Source organism: Ceratotherium simum, chromosome 3 (genome assembly GCF_057802395.1).
Source record: "Ceratotherium simum simum isolate JZ-2026a chromosome 3, ASM5780239v1, whole genome shotgun sequence".
Classification (NCBI taxonomy): Eukaryota; Metazoa; Chordata; class Mammalia; order Perissodactyla; family Rhinocerotidae; genus Ceratotherium; species Ceratotherium simum.
This window is the reverse complement of record NC_141902.1, coordinates 57,229,425-57,244,982: the sequence shown is the minus strand read 5'-3', so window position 1 is coordinate 57,244,982 and position 15,558 is coordinate 57,229,425. Positions and strand designations below refer to the sequence as shown.

The window sequence follows — 15,558 nt, the reverse complement described above, 5'->3', positions numbered from 1 at the left end:
CATCCTTCTAGTTGCTGTATGTGGGATGCGGCCACAGCATGGCCAGAGAAGCGGTGCGTTGGTGCGCGCCCGGGATCCAAACCCGGGCCGCCAGTATTGGAGCGCGCGCACTTAACCGCTAAGCCACGGGGCCGGCCCTAGCAGTTCTGATGATAATGGAAATATTCCTAAAATAAGACTTTGGCATTACCTGATCAGGAGATTGTGCTCATCTCTTCCATACTCTGTTTAAAGCGACTTTATCTTAATACTTGAAAGTGTCCATGGTGGAAACATTTATGGAAATTAGCAAACCCTACAGACCAGCAACACAACTCTCCCCCCGCAGTTTACTTCCCAGTGCTCCCCTGCTTTAGAGTCTATGCTACTCAATGACTACAGGGCTGGCACGATTAAGAATGATGACAGACTTTCTACTATATTTTTGGACTATATGTCTCTATAAAAAATAGATTTAGAGCCAATGGTATTTAATGTTCATGTAAGGGCAATTTGGAATTTAAATAGTTTAATACAGTTAACTAGTGTCAGATAAGTGGAATATATAGGGGAAAATATTTGAGGAGGACTAGACTCACTCTCCACTGCCTTCTAGGCCACATCTCTTCTTTAGGAAAACCCATAATAACTATGGTCTGTATATTTCAAGAGTCTATTATGCACAGCTACTTATGGAGTGACTGTGTAACAGACTAGGAAGACATGTCCAAGACAAAGGCCCTCTGGAAAGGGGAAGATAAAGCTCTCTGCTGGCCAGTCCTTGTCCTGCACTGCAAGTGGCTCCTTGTGCCACCTATTGGATTTTGAAAGAACGATTGCTCAGCTTTCAATTCAAAGGTAAGACTCCAGCAAGTATTTTCTGCAGATGGAACGTATTCATAATCTTCCTTAAGGCAGAACTGTTCTAAAAACACTGCATTTTACAAGTCCTTATGCGGGAAATTACCATGAGCTTGATTCCAATGCCAAGTGATTTCTATATCATCAACAAGCTCTAGCAATTACAGTTGGCATTTATTGAGCACTTGCAGTATACTATGCACTTTACAAGCATTATCTCATTTTATCTTCATATAAGGTTATGAAATAGGTATAAATATTTTCACTTTACAGATGGGGAAACAACTTAAAGAGGTTAAGTGGCTATTAGAGTTGAAAAGTTTCTGTGCTTCTAGGAAACAGGGTTTACATTGACTACTGCTTTGTGTATAGCAGACATTCCATAAATAGTTGAATAAGTTTTTTAATGTGAACAAATAGAGCACCATTCTTCTTAATACTTTGAGCCCTTTGACCCATTAGCCTTTTAATCAGCTTTTATCTAATGAGAAAACAGAATGATTTTCATTTATTTTGCCTGTACACACTTTCCAAGGGAAGAGCTCACTATAGTATCTCATTAACCCTACAATGACTTAGAATTATTTTCCCAATTTTGGAAACAAGTTAACTGAGGTTTAGAATTCAGAATTCAGTTGTCTTTTGTCTTTTCATCACACCAAGTTGAGGCAGAGGAAAGACCAAAGGCATGTATCAAGAAGTTACAAGCAGAAAAGAACAGTTCTGGATAAACCAGAGGCAGAATAGTTAGTCCTCAAAGAATGACCATCAAGTCAGTTACGTTGAGTATGGCCCTCAATGGACATATTCCCGTGCTTATTATGCACTGTACTAGGCATGGAAGGAGATGAGACCAACACTTGATCTTAAGAAGCCTATGGACTTTTAGAGAAGAGAAGACATAGACACAAGGAAAGTGAAACTGCAGTACAAGAGCATAAAAAGAAACACTACACAAGATAGCAGTGGTTACTGAGAGATAATTAACATAGGCAATGAGTGCTGCAGGAGTTAGAAAAGGGAGAGATTACATTTGCATTATTTTTTGCTGACCTCAGGCATCTTCATAAACTATGTTTACTATGAGCTGTGGGAAGACAATGAAGTTTGAGTGAGCACCTGGCCTCTAAGTAGCTCACTTTCTTCCCTAGAGATTCAGGCAGATAGCGCGAGGTTTGCAGGAAGCAATAGCCAGAGAGACGAAGAGCAGACTGGAGACCTGATCATCAAGGCGGGCAAGACAGTGCTGGGAGATCTCACCTGGTTATTTTGAATATTAATGAATAATTTTCCTCTCTTTGTATTTTTTCCTCTTTCTACCTTTAAGCAGGAGTAGCCTGTAGTTCTTTCTGGGATTTGCTTTTGAAAATTTTGAGCCCCCTGGAGAAATTATAGCAGTAGTGCTCAGCCTTGGCTCCTCATGGAATCACCTGGGGAGTTTTAAAAACTACTACCGTCTGGGTCCCACCCACAAATACTCTAATTTAATTCACCTAGGATGCTCCTTTGGTGATTCTAATGTGCAACCAAGTTTGAGGATCATTGACTTAAAGGGTTCCTGGACATGGTAAGACAGAATGAGATTTATTGGAATGAACAAAATATCTTGGAGAAGCAGGGGAAGAGGGGCTTCCCTGCTCTAATCTAGGAAAATATCTTTGATTTGTTACCCTGGAGAAGTAGGAATCTGGGTTCCTGACAGCCCCACGGGGAGGGTAGGAAGACTCCAGAGAGAATGGCAAGTGTGGCGTATCTAGGCCAGTACTTCTCACACTGGGATGTGGACACGAATGCCCAGGGGATCTTATTAATATGCAGATTCTGACTCAGTAGGTCTGGGGTGGGGCCTGAGAGTCTGCATTTCCAAAATGTTCCTAGGTGATCCCAATGCTGCTGGTGCACAAAGTGGCAAAGATCTGCATGGCTAGGGCCCTAAGGCCGTCTCCCTTAAGATTCCCACATCCATCTCAAGCATGACCTGTTAAACTTGAAGGGTTGCACAGCCAGCAACAATGGAAATCCCTACAGTGTCCCGGTTGGATTGATGACTGAGGAGCAGATGGACCCCATCTGCAAAGCCTTCCAGGCTGAGGAGGAGCACATCCTGACAGGGGATCCCCATGTCAGGGTCTTGGCAGATGACAGATGGCACACCCAAAAGGGGTAACTGAAGATAGCTTCATGTAGGGACTATTTACAAGGTTGGCTAAAAGGGGAGGAAGTGGTGACTGGAATCCCACCAGAGCTGTAGGAAATGGACACCTGAAGGAACTGTTCCTTTAGAGAAACACAGCCACTTGGGAGAAAATGCCCATCAACGACAGGTCCAGGGAAGTAAGTACGCCAAAACTGCTCGTCTCCCACTCTGTGATTTCCTACTGATGCCTCCCATTGGCCCATCCCAGCTAGAAATCAGAGGGCAAGAGAACCCAGCTTATGCAGCACATCAAAGTCAGCCTCCTGGGCACAGAGCAGGGCGAAGGATGGAGAGCAGATCAGGTGAGGGACACCTGCAGAAAACCTAGCACAATCCCCAAGAATGAGGTGAAATATTCTCCCAGGCCAGCTGGCTTAATATGTTCAGGCTGCTATAGCAAAATACTATATATTCAGCGGCTTAAACAACAGGCATTTATTTCTCACAGTTCTGGAGACTAGGAAGTCCAAGATCAGTAGATTTGGTGTCTGGTGAGAGCCCCCTTTCTGGTTCATAGACAGCAGTCTTCTCACTGTGTCCTTACATGGCAGAAGGAGTGAGGGGGCTCTCTGGGCCTCTTTTATAATGGCACTAATAGCACCCATTCATGAGGGCGTCACCCTGATGACCTAACCACCTCCCAAAGGCCCCACCTCCTGATACCATCACATTGGGGGTTAGGATTAATCATATGAATTTTGGCGAAACACAAACATTCAGTCTGTAGTATCAGCCCAATGGGGGCTCAGCCTCAGTCAGAAATTAAGTTGGTTTGGAAAATAAAGAAAGTAACAGCAGAGTTTGCAGCTGAGATTCTTACCCCTTATAGATGGGAGCTTACCTGAGAGTGTCAAATATCCTCATGCATGACAGATAGATTTTGATCCCTACAATGGAGCTTTTGGGACAATAGTTTGACCCTTTTGGAGAACTTGTGTGCAGAGAAGAGGTGGACTGTCAGAAGTTGCTGCTGATTTCAGGAATGTGTTGAGAATAAGCCACACGTGCTTTGAAATGTGCCAACAGGTGGACAACAGAGGGAAGAGAAAAAGAATGCAGGCTTCTTATAGTTTGCTGATGACATAGATTGCTCTGAGCATCTGAGAAAAATACTTTAACAAGCAGGCATGTGAAAAGTTATCTTTAGGGCCCCACCGCACACTCTTGAATTTCTTAAAAATAAAACTAAACTAAACCTCTGACCATCTTTCTAGGAAAAGAAGGGCACAGCCTGAGGAACTCCAACCCAGGGGAAAGTGGGGATCTGACCTATTTAGAACTGGTCTTGGCCAGCTTGAAATATGTGCCAGTTGGGTTTGGCTTAAGCCAAACACCTGTGAGTTTTCCCAGTGTCCGAAGTTGGTAAAAGGAGAAGGAAGAGGAGATGGCTGCACACCCTGAGGTGAAGGGAGCCAGGTGCTGACAGGAGAGTTCAGCAGCACCTTCTCAAACCTGGCCAGATAAAACAGCTGGAGAGTTCTCAGGCAGTAAACAGAACTCATGGTTCTTTGTGGGAAGCCAGGTGGGAGCTCCTCCTGCAGGATCCCTGAGAGCAGGCTGGAAGGTGGAGGGACTCTGGGTCACTGCATCTGTCTGCATGTCCTTTTATCTGCCATCAGTGCAAGGTCCTGGAGACATTTTAGGAGGAACTGAGTTTTGGAGGAAGAGGCAAAATTATAAATAGAGTCCAGGTCTTCTTGATGCTAAGACTTTCATTTCTCACGCTACCACAGTGTCTCGGAAGTTGGAGGGTTCTGACACTGTACGGGGCATTGCCTAAGAAAATGAAGCAATAACTAGGCCTGATCACTAGAAGCTGTTCTGAGAAATACTACACATCAAGCGCCAAAATAAATTCCACGTTAATTAAAAAGTTAAAGAATAAACATCACAACAAAAGAATTAGAAGAAAGTCTGGCAAATATTTAGCTGATCCTAAAGTGGCCAAGGCCTATCTAAACATAATAGCAGAAAGGAAAAACCAATAGGTTTGAAATATATATATGTATATATATAATTAAATATTTATGTATGATTTTAAAATCACCAAAAAATAAAATTAATATGAAACAACAAGTTAGGAAAATATTTGCAGCATATGTGATCAATGTTTAATATCCTTAATATAGAGGGATACATAAGGAAGAAATAGATGATCATCCCAATAGAAAAGTGCTAATGGCCAATAAGCATATGAAAAATATTAATTAAAACCATACTGAAGTATGACAAAATACCATGTAGTTCTTCTGGATTGACTAGACAGGGAAAACCATGATATCCAGTACTGTCAAGGGTGCAAAGAAAGGGGCATTCTCGAACATTTACATCTGGAATGTAAATTGGTTTGAATTTACTGGAGGGTAATTTGGCAGTTTACATTATAAACCTTAAGATGTGCTTAACTTTTGACTCAGCAATTCCTTCTCCAGGAATTTATCTTAAGTAAATAATCAAGGATGTATACAAAGACTTATCTACAAGAATGTTTACATCAGTGTTATTTTAATAGTGAAAAATTAGAAAGAAGGAGTATTGAATGTTAAGATTTGACAGAGTTGGCTGGTGCGTACATGGGTCTTCATTATTGTATTAATTTTCCATTGTAGCTGTAACAAATTACCGTAGAGTTGGTGGCTTAAAACAACACAAATTTGTTATCTTACAGTTCTGTAGTTCCAAGCCTGACCAGGGTCTCACTGGGTTAAAACTGAGGTGCTGGCAGGACTGTGTTCCTTCTGGAGGCTCTAGGAGAGTCCATTTCCTTGCCTTTTCCAACTTCTAGAGGCTGCCTACATTCTTTGGCTCATGGCCTCTCTTTCCATTTTCAAAGCCAGCAACGTAGCATCTCTCAGACCCTTGTCACTCCATCTCTTTCTCTTTATCGGTCTTCCTCTTCCACTTTTAAGGACCCTTGTGATTACATTGGGCCTACCCAGATAATCCAGGATAATTTTCCTATTTAAAACCAGCTAATTAGCAACTTTAATTCTACTTGCCATGTAACTACAGGTCATGGGGATTAGGACATTGAAGTCTTTGGGGACCATTATTCTGCCTACATAATTGTATTATTCTATATACTTATCTGACTGAAAATATTTAATATTTATTAATATTTAAAATATTAAATATTTAAAAACCCAAACTTAATTCCAGTTTAGTGTGCAGATGAAAGGGGATATATTCATACAATGAACGCTACATGCCCATTAAAACTCATAATGTAAGAAAATATGTAGTAACATGGAGCAATGTTCATTATATGGTAAGTGGGGGGGGAATAAAGTCTAAAAAAGAATATGCACAAGATGATACCAATTATATAAAACCCAAACCCAAAACAAACCTATATGCAAGTGAATAAAAAATGTTTGGAAGGATATAGGTCAGAATGTTAACAATGTTTATCTCTGGATGGTAATTTTAATTTTCTTCTATTTTTCTGCATTTTCCAAAATGTGTAGAATACACTTATTATTTTTGCAAAGAGAAATAAAAGGTGATTGAGAACGTCTATCTAGCACAATTTTCTGGTCGAGCGTCTCCCTGATTTCTTAGCTTTCGATCACACTTGCGCACACCCATTCCTCAAGCGCTTGTCCTCCTCATCAAAGATATTTCATGTCTGGCTATCGGTGACACGCCGTTTTTTCAGGCCTGAGCCGTCTGCTCTGGAAAGCACGCATAATCCTCGGAGGGCAGGAAGTGGTCTTATGGTGACTTAAGCACGGCAACAAATCGGTGCTTTTAAAAACTTTTTCAAGGCACAGCCGCATCCCGCAAAGAACTTAATAAGCGGTATCTTGGAAGCTGGATGCACAAGTATACGAGCCTGTTTTGGCACATATTACTAGTTTTAATTAATAATATTGCTTTTAATACACAAAAGGACAGAGAAGAGTGGGTGGCAAAGGCCGCACAGCGAACCGAGAGCGGACGGGCGTGGCCGGACACTGAACGAGCGGCCCAGAGTGCCCGTCCGGGTCGGCCCGCGCGGTTCCGCGATGCCCCCGGCCCGGGGCAGACGCCGGCGCTCCCTCTCCGCGGCCTAAACCCGAGGCGGCTTCGCAGCCGGGCAGGTCCAGTGCGGAGCTCGAAGACGAGCGGCCCCAACCCTGGAGACCTTTAGGTTCGCGGGGCCGCGACCCTCACAGTCCCCTTCCTCTGGGATTTGCGGACCGGCCGGAGCCATCCCCCCCCACCACCGAGAGGAGGGCCTAGAGCGGACTGGCCCACCGCCGCCGCTCCGCCGCTCCACTCCTCCCAGCCTCCTCTATCCCGGAAGTTGATGCCGCGCCGCCCTAGCGCATGCTGTTCGCTAGGGTGTCGCCTTAGAGATCTGGACGGTCTGGGGTTGCGAAAGCGTCAACATGCCTGTGAGTTGTTTACTTTCGGGCTTCGGGTTTGTGTGGGCTTCTCTGTCGAGGGTCCAGGGGACTGGTTAGCCCAACGACTCCGCGGGCCCGTGGGGCTCCCTGCCGAACACGGCTCGGCGGCTCGGATCGCGCAGCTCCTTCGCGCGTGGCGGACTTGTCGGGACTTGCCCGGGCAGAGCGGCGTGTCAGCCCTGCATGGGCGTGGAGCGGGAGGACCCGGCCCGCCCTGGGCTGAGATCTGGAGTCGCTGGCTAGGAGGGGACAGCTCCTCGGGTGACTTAACTCAGCGCTCTTGTTTTGTGGGCGCTCGGGAAGCTGTGGTCTTTGGAGTCGTCTTGCTCTCCTTGCGCTTCGTGTTCTCACCCCCTCTGCCTCCTCTAGGAAGCGATTTCCTGCTTATTTCCTTTTTAAAAACTGTCTTACATATTACATCGAGGACGGTCACGGCCCAGCGGCTCAGAGTTCAAGTCAGATCAGATGTTGAACCCTGGGGGCGGAAATCGCCCCGGCGTCGGTATTCTCGGGTCTCTCTCAGCGATTTCTACTCTGAGCGGGGCAGGGACGGGGTCAGGTTCTTACTTAGCATCACAGTTTTGTTTTCATTGGAGACTATTATTCAGTTGCGGAAAGAGGAACAGGGTTACCATATGCTTACCATATGCTTCCTGATCTTCAAAGAGCCCTTTTACCGGGACTTGGAGGACGCAAACATTATAAAAAGTATTGATGAAAAAGTTAACAGGCTTAAAAAAATAACATCTGAAGTGTTGCCTCTGCCGAGTATGACTGTTATTCTTGTTTTTGCATGTATAATTCACGTATAGTTAAGTCTGCCAGCATTGTGGTTTCATTCTAGTAGTAATAATATGCTTTTTTATTCAGTTGGCTAGAGATTTACTCCATCCGTCCTTGGAAGAGGAAAAGAAAAAACATAAAAAGAAACGGCTAGTTCAAAGTCCAAATTCTTATTTTATGGATGTAAAATGTCCAGGTAAAATTTTAAATCTTAATTCCCTTCCCAAGGAAAATTTCTATAGGGATTGCTAGTGTGGTGTGTATACTTAGATACATTAGGACTCTCTGTTGAGTAGAAGTGCGATTACGGAATTGGAAATATCATAAGGGACATTTTCATAATAAACGTATTCAAACTATTGTAGAAACATTTGAAGGGACAGTGAAGATGGGACCCCAAAGGCGATATGACATTTGACTAAGTCTTTAAGCTGTTCAGATGAGTTTTCTTTTCATGATGCAATGAAAAGTAGATTGATTCTTTAAAGTGTAAAGCTGTGCTGCCTAGTATGGTGGCCGTTAGCCATATGTGTCTGCTGAGCACTTGAAATATGGCTAGTCAAAATGGAAATAGTCTCTGTGTAAAATATATGCTGGATTTTGAAGATGTAGCAGAAAAAAAATCATTTGGTTACATGGTGGAATGATAATATTTTGGAAATATTGAGTTCAATAAAATATATTTAATTTCACCTGCTGGTTCTTTTTTAAATTTTTTTTTAACGTGGCTACTAGAAAAGTTTGAGTTACACATGTGGCTTGCTATTGCACAGTACTTAAGTTTTTAATCTTTTACAAAGTCTTTACTAGAAATATGTTGAACAAGTGCTGTATTTTCTTCTGCTTTTCACTTATACATTGCCCTTTTTTTAGGTTGCTACAAGATTACCACGGTTTTCAGCCATGCTCAGACAGTGGTTCTTTGTGTAGGTTGTTCAACAGTGTTGTGCCAGCCGACAGGAGGAAAGGCCAGACTCACAGAAGGTATATCATTTAGTATTTTCTAATGCAGTGATGAGAAAAAACCAGTTTAAAAGAAATCTTAAATTCATGATTACCAAAATAATTTTATCTTTCATTGTGTGCTCTGTTCAATGGATAAGTTTATACTCTTGACCTTGTGAAGAATTCCTTTAACTATTATTTTTCTTAATTTGGAACACCTCATTCTATTGTATTTAGTCACTTAGTTTGCTTAACTTGGAATATTAAATAATTCAGAAAGGAGAAAAGAACTACATACAATAGGACATATGGATTTTTTTTTTTTTATTGCTTGAGGAAGATTAGCCCTGAGCTAACATCTGTGCCAGTCTCCCTCTATTTTGTCTGTGGGATGCTTCCACAGCATGGCTGATGAGTGGAGTAGGTCTGCACCTAGGATCTGAACCTGTGAACCCGGGCCACCAGAATGGAGTGTGCGGAACTTGAACCACTCCATCACCAGGCCATCCCCGACATGTGATTTTTTAAACCATAGGATTTTAAAATTTCTCTTGTAAATATTTTGTTTCATATGTATTTGGTACCTATGACTTAAGACAGTTTTTATCATTGCTAGCTGTGTGACGGATAACTAATTAAAATGCCAGGTTTGATTTCTGTGAGCACCCATTTAATGGTTAATATAAAAACCCAATTTTAATTCCTCTTTCACTTCTTATGCAGTAAGAAAAAAATAATAATTATGTATATTGTTTTCTGTAGTAGTACTTGTAGATTTATAATTCCATAATGATATTTGAAATTTGCTTGTGATATTTTGGGGAGCTGTGAGTCCTTGCTGTTCTCACTGGAAGAGTTATAAGGGGATTGGCAACAAATCTGAGATCTATTTGGTGTGACCTGGTGAGATCTAAGTATAAAGTCAGCATATGATATTAAATGCAGTATTGCTCTTAAAAGTCTCGTTGCAAGATTTCTGTAACCTTTATATCCTGCTGTGATCTTGGAATTTTGTGCTGACATATGATTAATAGGGTGTATCTGTACCAGAGTTTTCCTAGTAGATCTGAAAAGAACTCTAATCAAAATTATTTTCTTGAGAAAATAATGCAGAATAATTCCTAAAAATTAAGATTGCATCTTTGACAGCTTACATTAAAATTTTAACTGTTGAATTCAGGCTTGTGGTCTTAAACTCCATTATAGCATTTGAGAAACGAGTGACAGTTATAGTCACATCAGAGTAAATTCAAATATAAAAGATTTATTATAGCAAATTTCTGGTATAAAAGAATAAATAACCCATATATGAATATTAATGTAATATTCCTTAAACTTTAGTTTTTTGCTTAAAACGTACTTTTTGTCATTAAAAATATAGCAAAGATAGACTAGACTAGTGTTTAATATGCTTTCTTGATTCTTTTGCAGGGTGTTCATTTAGAAGAAAGCAACACTAGTGATCCACACAACTTCCTGAATTTGTGTTACATCGCAGAAAGCCTTATCAGTTCAGTAATTCTAGTTAATTTACCAAGATAATGTAATTATGTTTAATTTTGTAAGGTATACAACAGTGATTTCCTATTTTGGTGTCAGTTTTTCAATAAAGTTTTGATTATGGGCAAATTCTCCCTTTTTCCTTTTCTTAAAAGTATGTGTGAGGGCCGGCCCCGTGGCTTAGCGGTTAAGTGTGTGCGCTCTGCTGCTGGCGGCCCGAGTTCGGATCCCTGGTGGAGTTCGGATCCCAGGCGTGCACCGACGCACCGCTTCTCCAGCCATGCTGAGGCCACGTCCCACGTACAGCAACTAGAAGGATGTGAAACTATGATGTACAACTATCTACTGGGGCTTCGGGGGAAAAAAAATAAATAGATAAAATTATAAAAAAAAATAAAGTATGTGTGAATATGCTATACATTTATGTATACTGTGAATGTGAATTTGGTTTAAACATTTAAAAAAGTGTATTCTGATTAGTTTTTGTTTCATTTCAGGAGTAAAAACCCTAAAGATTTGTTTAGTCCTTTTCCAAATTCCTATAAATGGGCTAAAGAATTACAAATGGAAAGGTCCATTATTTATTAATTCTAAATATAGTTTTGCCATTATAACTATGGAAACAGATATTTAATAGAAGTACATATTTAATGCAATAAAAATCACAGTGTAATGCCTTGGATTTATGTGGCCCTAATGTACTGCATTTTTTTAGTATAATAACTGCAGCTGGGGTTGAGTTACAGGAAGCTTCTTTTGGGGTAGAAAATTAGAGAGGAGGAATCAGGAGTAGCATGATTTACCCCAGGATGTCCTGGCTAGGGATGGTAGATGGTGTCAAATTCTCTGGTCCAGACAGGTAAGCACTCCTGATTACAGATGTGTTGAGTGGCCCTGGTGTGTCATTGTCATTTTTATAGCTTATGAAGTGACCCTGGGGAGCTAGGAAGTGGAGTGTATCTTTCCCTCTCTAGCCACTATACTACTGCTCTTTGGACTGGGAAGATAACTGTTTGTATTTTACTTGTTACCTTTAAGGCAGGCACTTAAGACAGGCATTTCCTATCAAGAAGTGTTTCTACATATACACCCCCAATCTGAGAGACTGATCCGTTAACATACTGATTCACATATCAGAGGAATGTTGCAGGAGAACCGAAGAACTATGGAAAGTTTGGGGTGTGTTTAATATATGGAGAAGTAGATAACCCAGAGGTTCCCAAACTTTCTTGGTTTGTGGTCTCTTTAGAGTCTCAGTAATTTTTTCACAGAGTCCCTTGGTCAAAAGAAATACCTAACAGTTACATTTATTAAGTAGTTAGGTTCTAATAACTTTAATAGCCATAAAAAAAAAACATGTAAATTAAAGCAAAACTGATCATTTTTATCTCATTCTTAAATGACCACAATTACTAACGGAAGGGGTGTGTCTTTTGGGCACTGCAGTTTCTCAAAATTGGGATCAGATTGGACGCTGCCATCCTCATTTTTCCACAGTGAGTGATTTTTGCATAGTACTTGATTTTTATTAGAGCAATGGCCCAAAACCTATCTTCACAAAGATATGACATCATGGGAAGGAATGTGGTGCCATCTAATGTATCTGAACTACAAGTTTGCATGGTTCCAAAAGATTAAGTATCAGTGTTTTTCCCATGGTGCCCCAAGGCGCCTCATTTTGCACAGTTTAGGAAGCTTGACTCCAAGAAGAGCCAGTGGGGATGATGGGCTATTGATGTGGAAAGGAACAAAACCTGTGATGACTAATCTAGAGGGCAAATCCCTGAAAATTTCTTTGGAGATTGTATTGAAAGAAAGTATTGTACTTTAAAAGAACATATCTAAGGATTAAGTTATAGAGATACTTGGCACTGGGAACTGAAGGGTGTACTAAGCAGTATTATTGGGTTTGAAAAATGCTTAATGGAATACTAGGACTTTTCTAAACTTCAGGGTCTGCTATATACATTATTATTTACTGACTGTTTAATACTGTTATTTATATTGACTTCATTTTTTTATGTAAATGTATTTTTAAAGGAAACCTTATATTTCTTCTACAAGTAGAAAAACCAGTTACATAAAGATAAAAATAAAATGAAATTTTTCGCTTCTGACCTGATCAGATGACAAATGGTTTCTTATCTGGTTGCCCCTGTAAGTCATCTGATAAAGTTCTAATTTTTTTTTTTTGAGATATGTAGATACCATAAAATTCAACCTTTTACTATGTAAAATTCAGTGGTTTTTAGTATATTCATAAGGTTGTACAACCATCAGCACTGTCTAATCCTAGATAATTTTCATCACCCCAAAAAGAAACTCCATATTCATTAGCATTCACTGCTGGTTCCTTCCCCCTCCCAGCTCCTGGCAACCACTAATATACTTTCTATCTCCATGGATTTGCCTATTCTGGACATTTTACATAAATGGGATCATACAATACGTGGCCTTTTGTGTCTGGCTTTTTCACTTAGCATAATGTTTATGATGGTCATCCATGCTATAGCATGTATCAATACTTTTTTTCTGACTGAATAATATTCTGTTGTAAGGATATACATTTTGTTTATCCATTCATCAGTTGATAGACATTTGGGTTGGTTTCACTTTTTGGCTACTACGAATAATGCTGTTATGAACATGTATGTACAAGTTTTTGTATAATTTTAAATTCTCTTGGGTATATACCTAAGAGTGGAATTGCTGGGTCATATAGCAATTCTGTATTTAGCTTTTTGAGGAATTGCCTGTTTTCCAAAGAGGCATTTCTACTAGCAACGCACAAGGGTTCCAGTTTCTCCACATCCTTGACAACACTTCTTATTGTCTGTCTTTTTGATTATAGCCATCCTAGTGTGTGTGATGAGTTGTTTCATCGTGGTTTTGATTTGCATTTCCTTGATGACTAATGACATTGACCATCTTTTCATGTGCTCATTGGCTGTTTGTATATCTTCTTCCGAGAATCGTCTATTCAGATCCTTTGCCTATTTTTATTTGAGTTGTCTTTTTATTGTTGAGTTGTAAGAGTTCTTATATACTAGATATAAATCTCTTATGTATATGATTTGCAAATATTTTCTGCCATTCTTTGGGTTGTGTTTTTACCTTTTGTCCTTAGAAAAACAAACATTTTTAATTTTTATGAAGTCTAATTTATCTAATTTTTTGTTGTTTCTTGTACTTTTGGTGTCATGTCTAAGAAATCATTGCCTAATCCAAGGTCATGGAGATTAATGCCTGTTTTCTTCTAAGAGTTTTATAGTTTTAGTTCTTACATTTAGGTTTGATCCATTTTGAATTAATTTTTGCATATGTGTGAGGCAGGGGTCCAACTTCATTCTCTAATTCTTTCTAATGGCTGCATAATAGTTTGTGGTATGAAAGTACCATAATTTATCCTATTGAAGAGCATTTTGTTTCTAGTTTTTTCCACTATAATCAAAGCTGCCGTAAATATATTTAAATATGTCCTTAATAATGGTGCTTTTATTTCTGTGGGTTAGATTTCCAGGAGTGGGTTACTGGTTGGAAAGAGAAATGTATTTTAAATTTTAACAGGTAATGCCAGATTGTTTTCCACCAGCAATATATGAAAATATTCTTATATATTCTTATATAATATATGATATTCTATAATAATTCCCCTTCTCCATCTCTTCCATTAACAAATGGAATCTAAATTTTTTGCCATTTTGATGATTGTAAGGTTATATATCATTGTTACTCTAATTTGTATATCTGATTATTGAGGAGTTTGGGAATGGAAAGAAGCCAGAAGCAGCTACTATCTTCCTAGAATTCCTTCTCATTTGCTTTAACAACAACAACAAAAAAATTCTCCATATTAAAAATTGGCTAAAAATAGTTGGAATATAGTTACCTGTTGCTGCTGTAACAAATTACCTCAAATTTGTAGTTTAACCTAAATTTATTATCTTACAGTTCTAGAGGTCAGAAGTCCAAAATGGGATCTCTGGGGGCTAAAATCAAGGTGTCAGTGGGGCTACATACCTTCTGGAGGCTCTAGGGGACATTAAGTTTCCTTGTCTTTTCCACCTTCTAGAAGCTACCTGCATTCCTTTGTTCAAGGCCCCACATCACTCCGATCTCTACTTTTGTCATCACATCTCCTCTGACTGACTTCCCACCTTCCTCTTATAAGGACCCTTGTGATTACATTGTGCTCACCCAGATAATCCAGGATAATCTTCCTATCTCAGGGTCTTTGATTTAATTACATCTGCAAAGTCCCTTTTCCCATTTAAGGAACATATTCACAGGTTCTGGGGATTAGGATGTGGACATCTTTAGGGTGCCATTATTTTGCCTATCACAGAATACGAAGTTTTAAAATTCTACTCCAGATTCGAAAACTGAGATTCTGGAAATAGGTATTTGTAATTTTCACTGGAAAAAACTTAAATCTTTGCCTGAAAGGGTTAGAGTTCACTATTGCATCTTACAAAGAAAAAAGATTACTTTTATAGAATAATGACCTCACTCTGTAACCTTTTAGGATTTTACAGCTACATTTTCACAACCAAAGGCATAAAGAATTATATCAAGTTAAGATATTTGCTATTGATCCAGGCTCAAATAGCCTTTGAGTCTTGTTTCTAAGAGGATGCCAGAAGAGCTAATTTTCTCAGTTTATCTCTGTTCTACGTATTCTGGCTCAGTTCCTCCCCTACTGTACCTGGACTACTGTTATTTTCTTGCCCAGCAAAACCTCACCTTAGAAAAAAATTAGGGAGAATAGTCCTGTCCTGTAGGCTTTAGTTAGCCTACATTTTAAATTTTTCTTAAGGAAGCAGTTTTAGTTTTGATTATTCTACAGGAACAGAAATTGGAGCTGCCACTGCCTTCCGGACCCAGGGCTCAGCAGATATCAGC

At 39.8% G+C, this 15,558-nt stretch overlaps 1 protein-coding gene across 2 annotated transcripts; it reads left to right on the top strand.

Annotated features, from left to right (window-relative positions):
- Positions 1–7,252: 7,252 nt before the first annotated feature.
- Positions 7,253–10,785, top strand: RPS27L (ribosomal protein S27 like). Of its 2 annotated transcripts, none has more exons than XM_004421664.3 (4): positions 7,253–7,416; positions 8,299–8,407; positions 9,085–9,195; positions 10,588–10,785. In XM_004421664.3, the coding sequence occupies exons 1-4, from the start codon at positions 7,411–7,413 to the stop codon at positions 10,614–10,616; spliced, it is 255 nt and encodes an 84-aa protein (XP_004421721.1). In that variant the 5' UTR covers positions 7,253–7,410; the 3' UTR covers positions 10,617–10,785. The 2 variants fall into 2 exon arrangements, with proteins under 2 accessions (XP_004421721.1, XP_087284307.1); XM_087428181.1 differs by lacking the exon at positions 7,253–7,416 and adding an exon at positions 7,912–7,930.
- Positions 10,786–15,558: the final 4,773 nt, after the last annotated feature.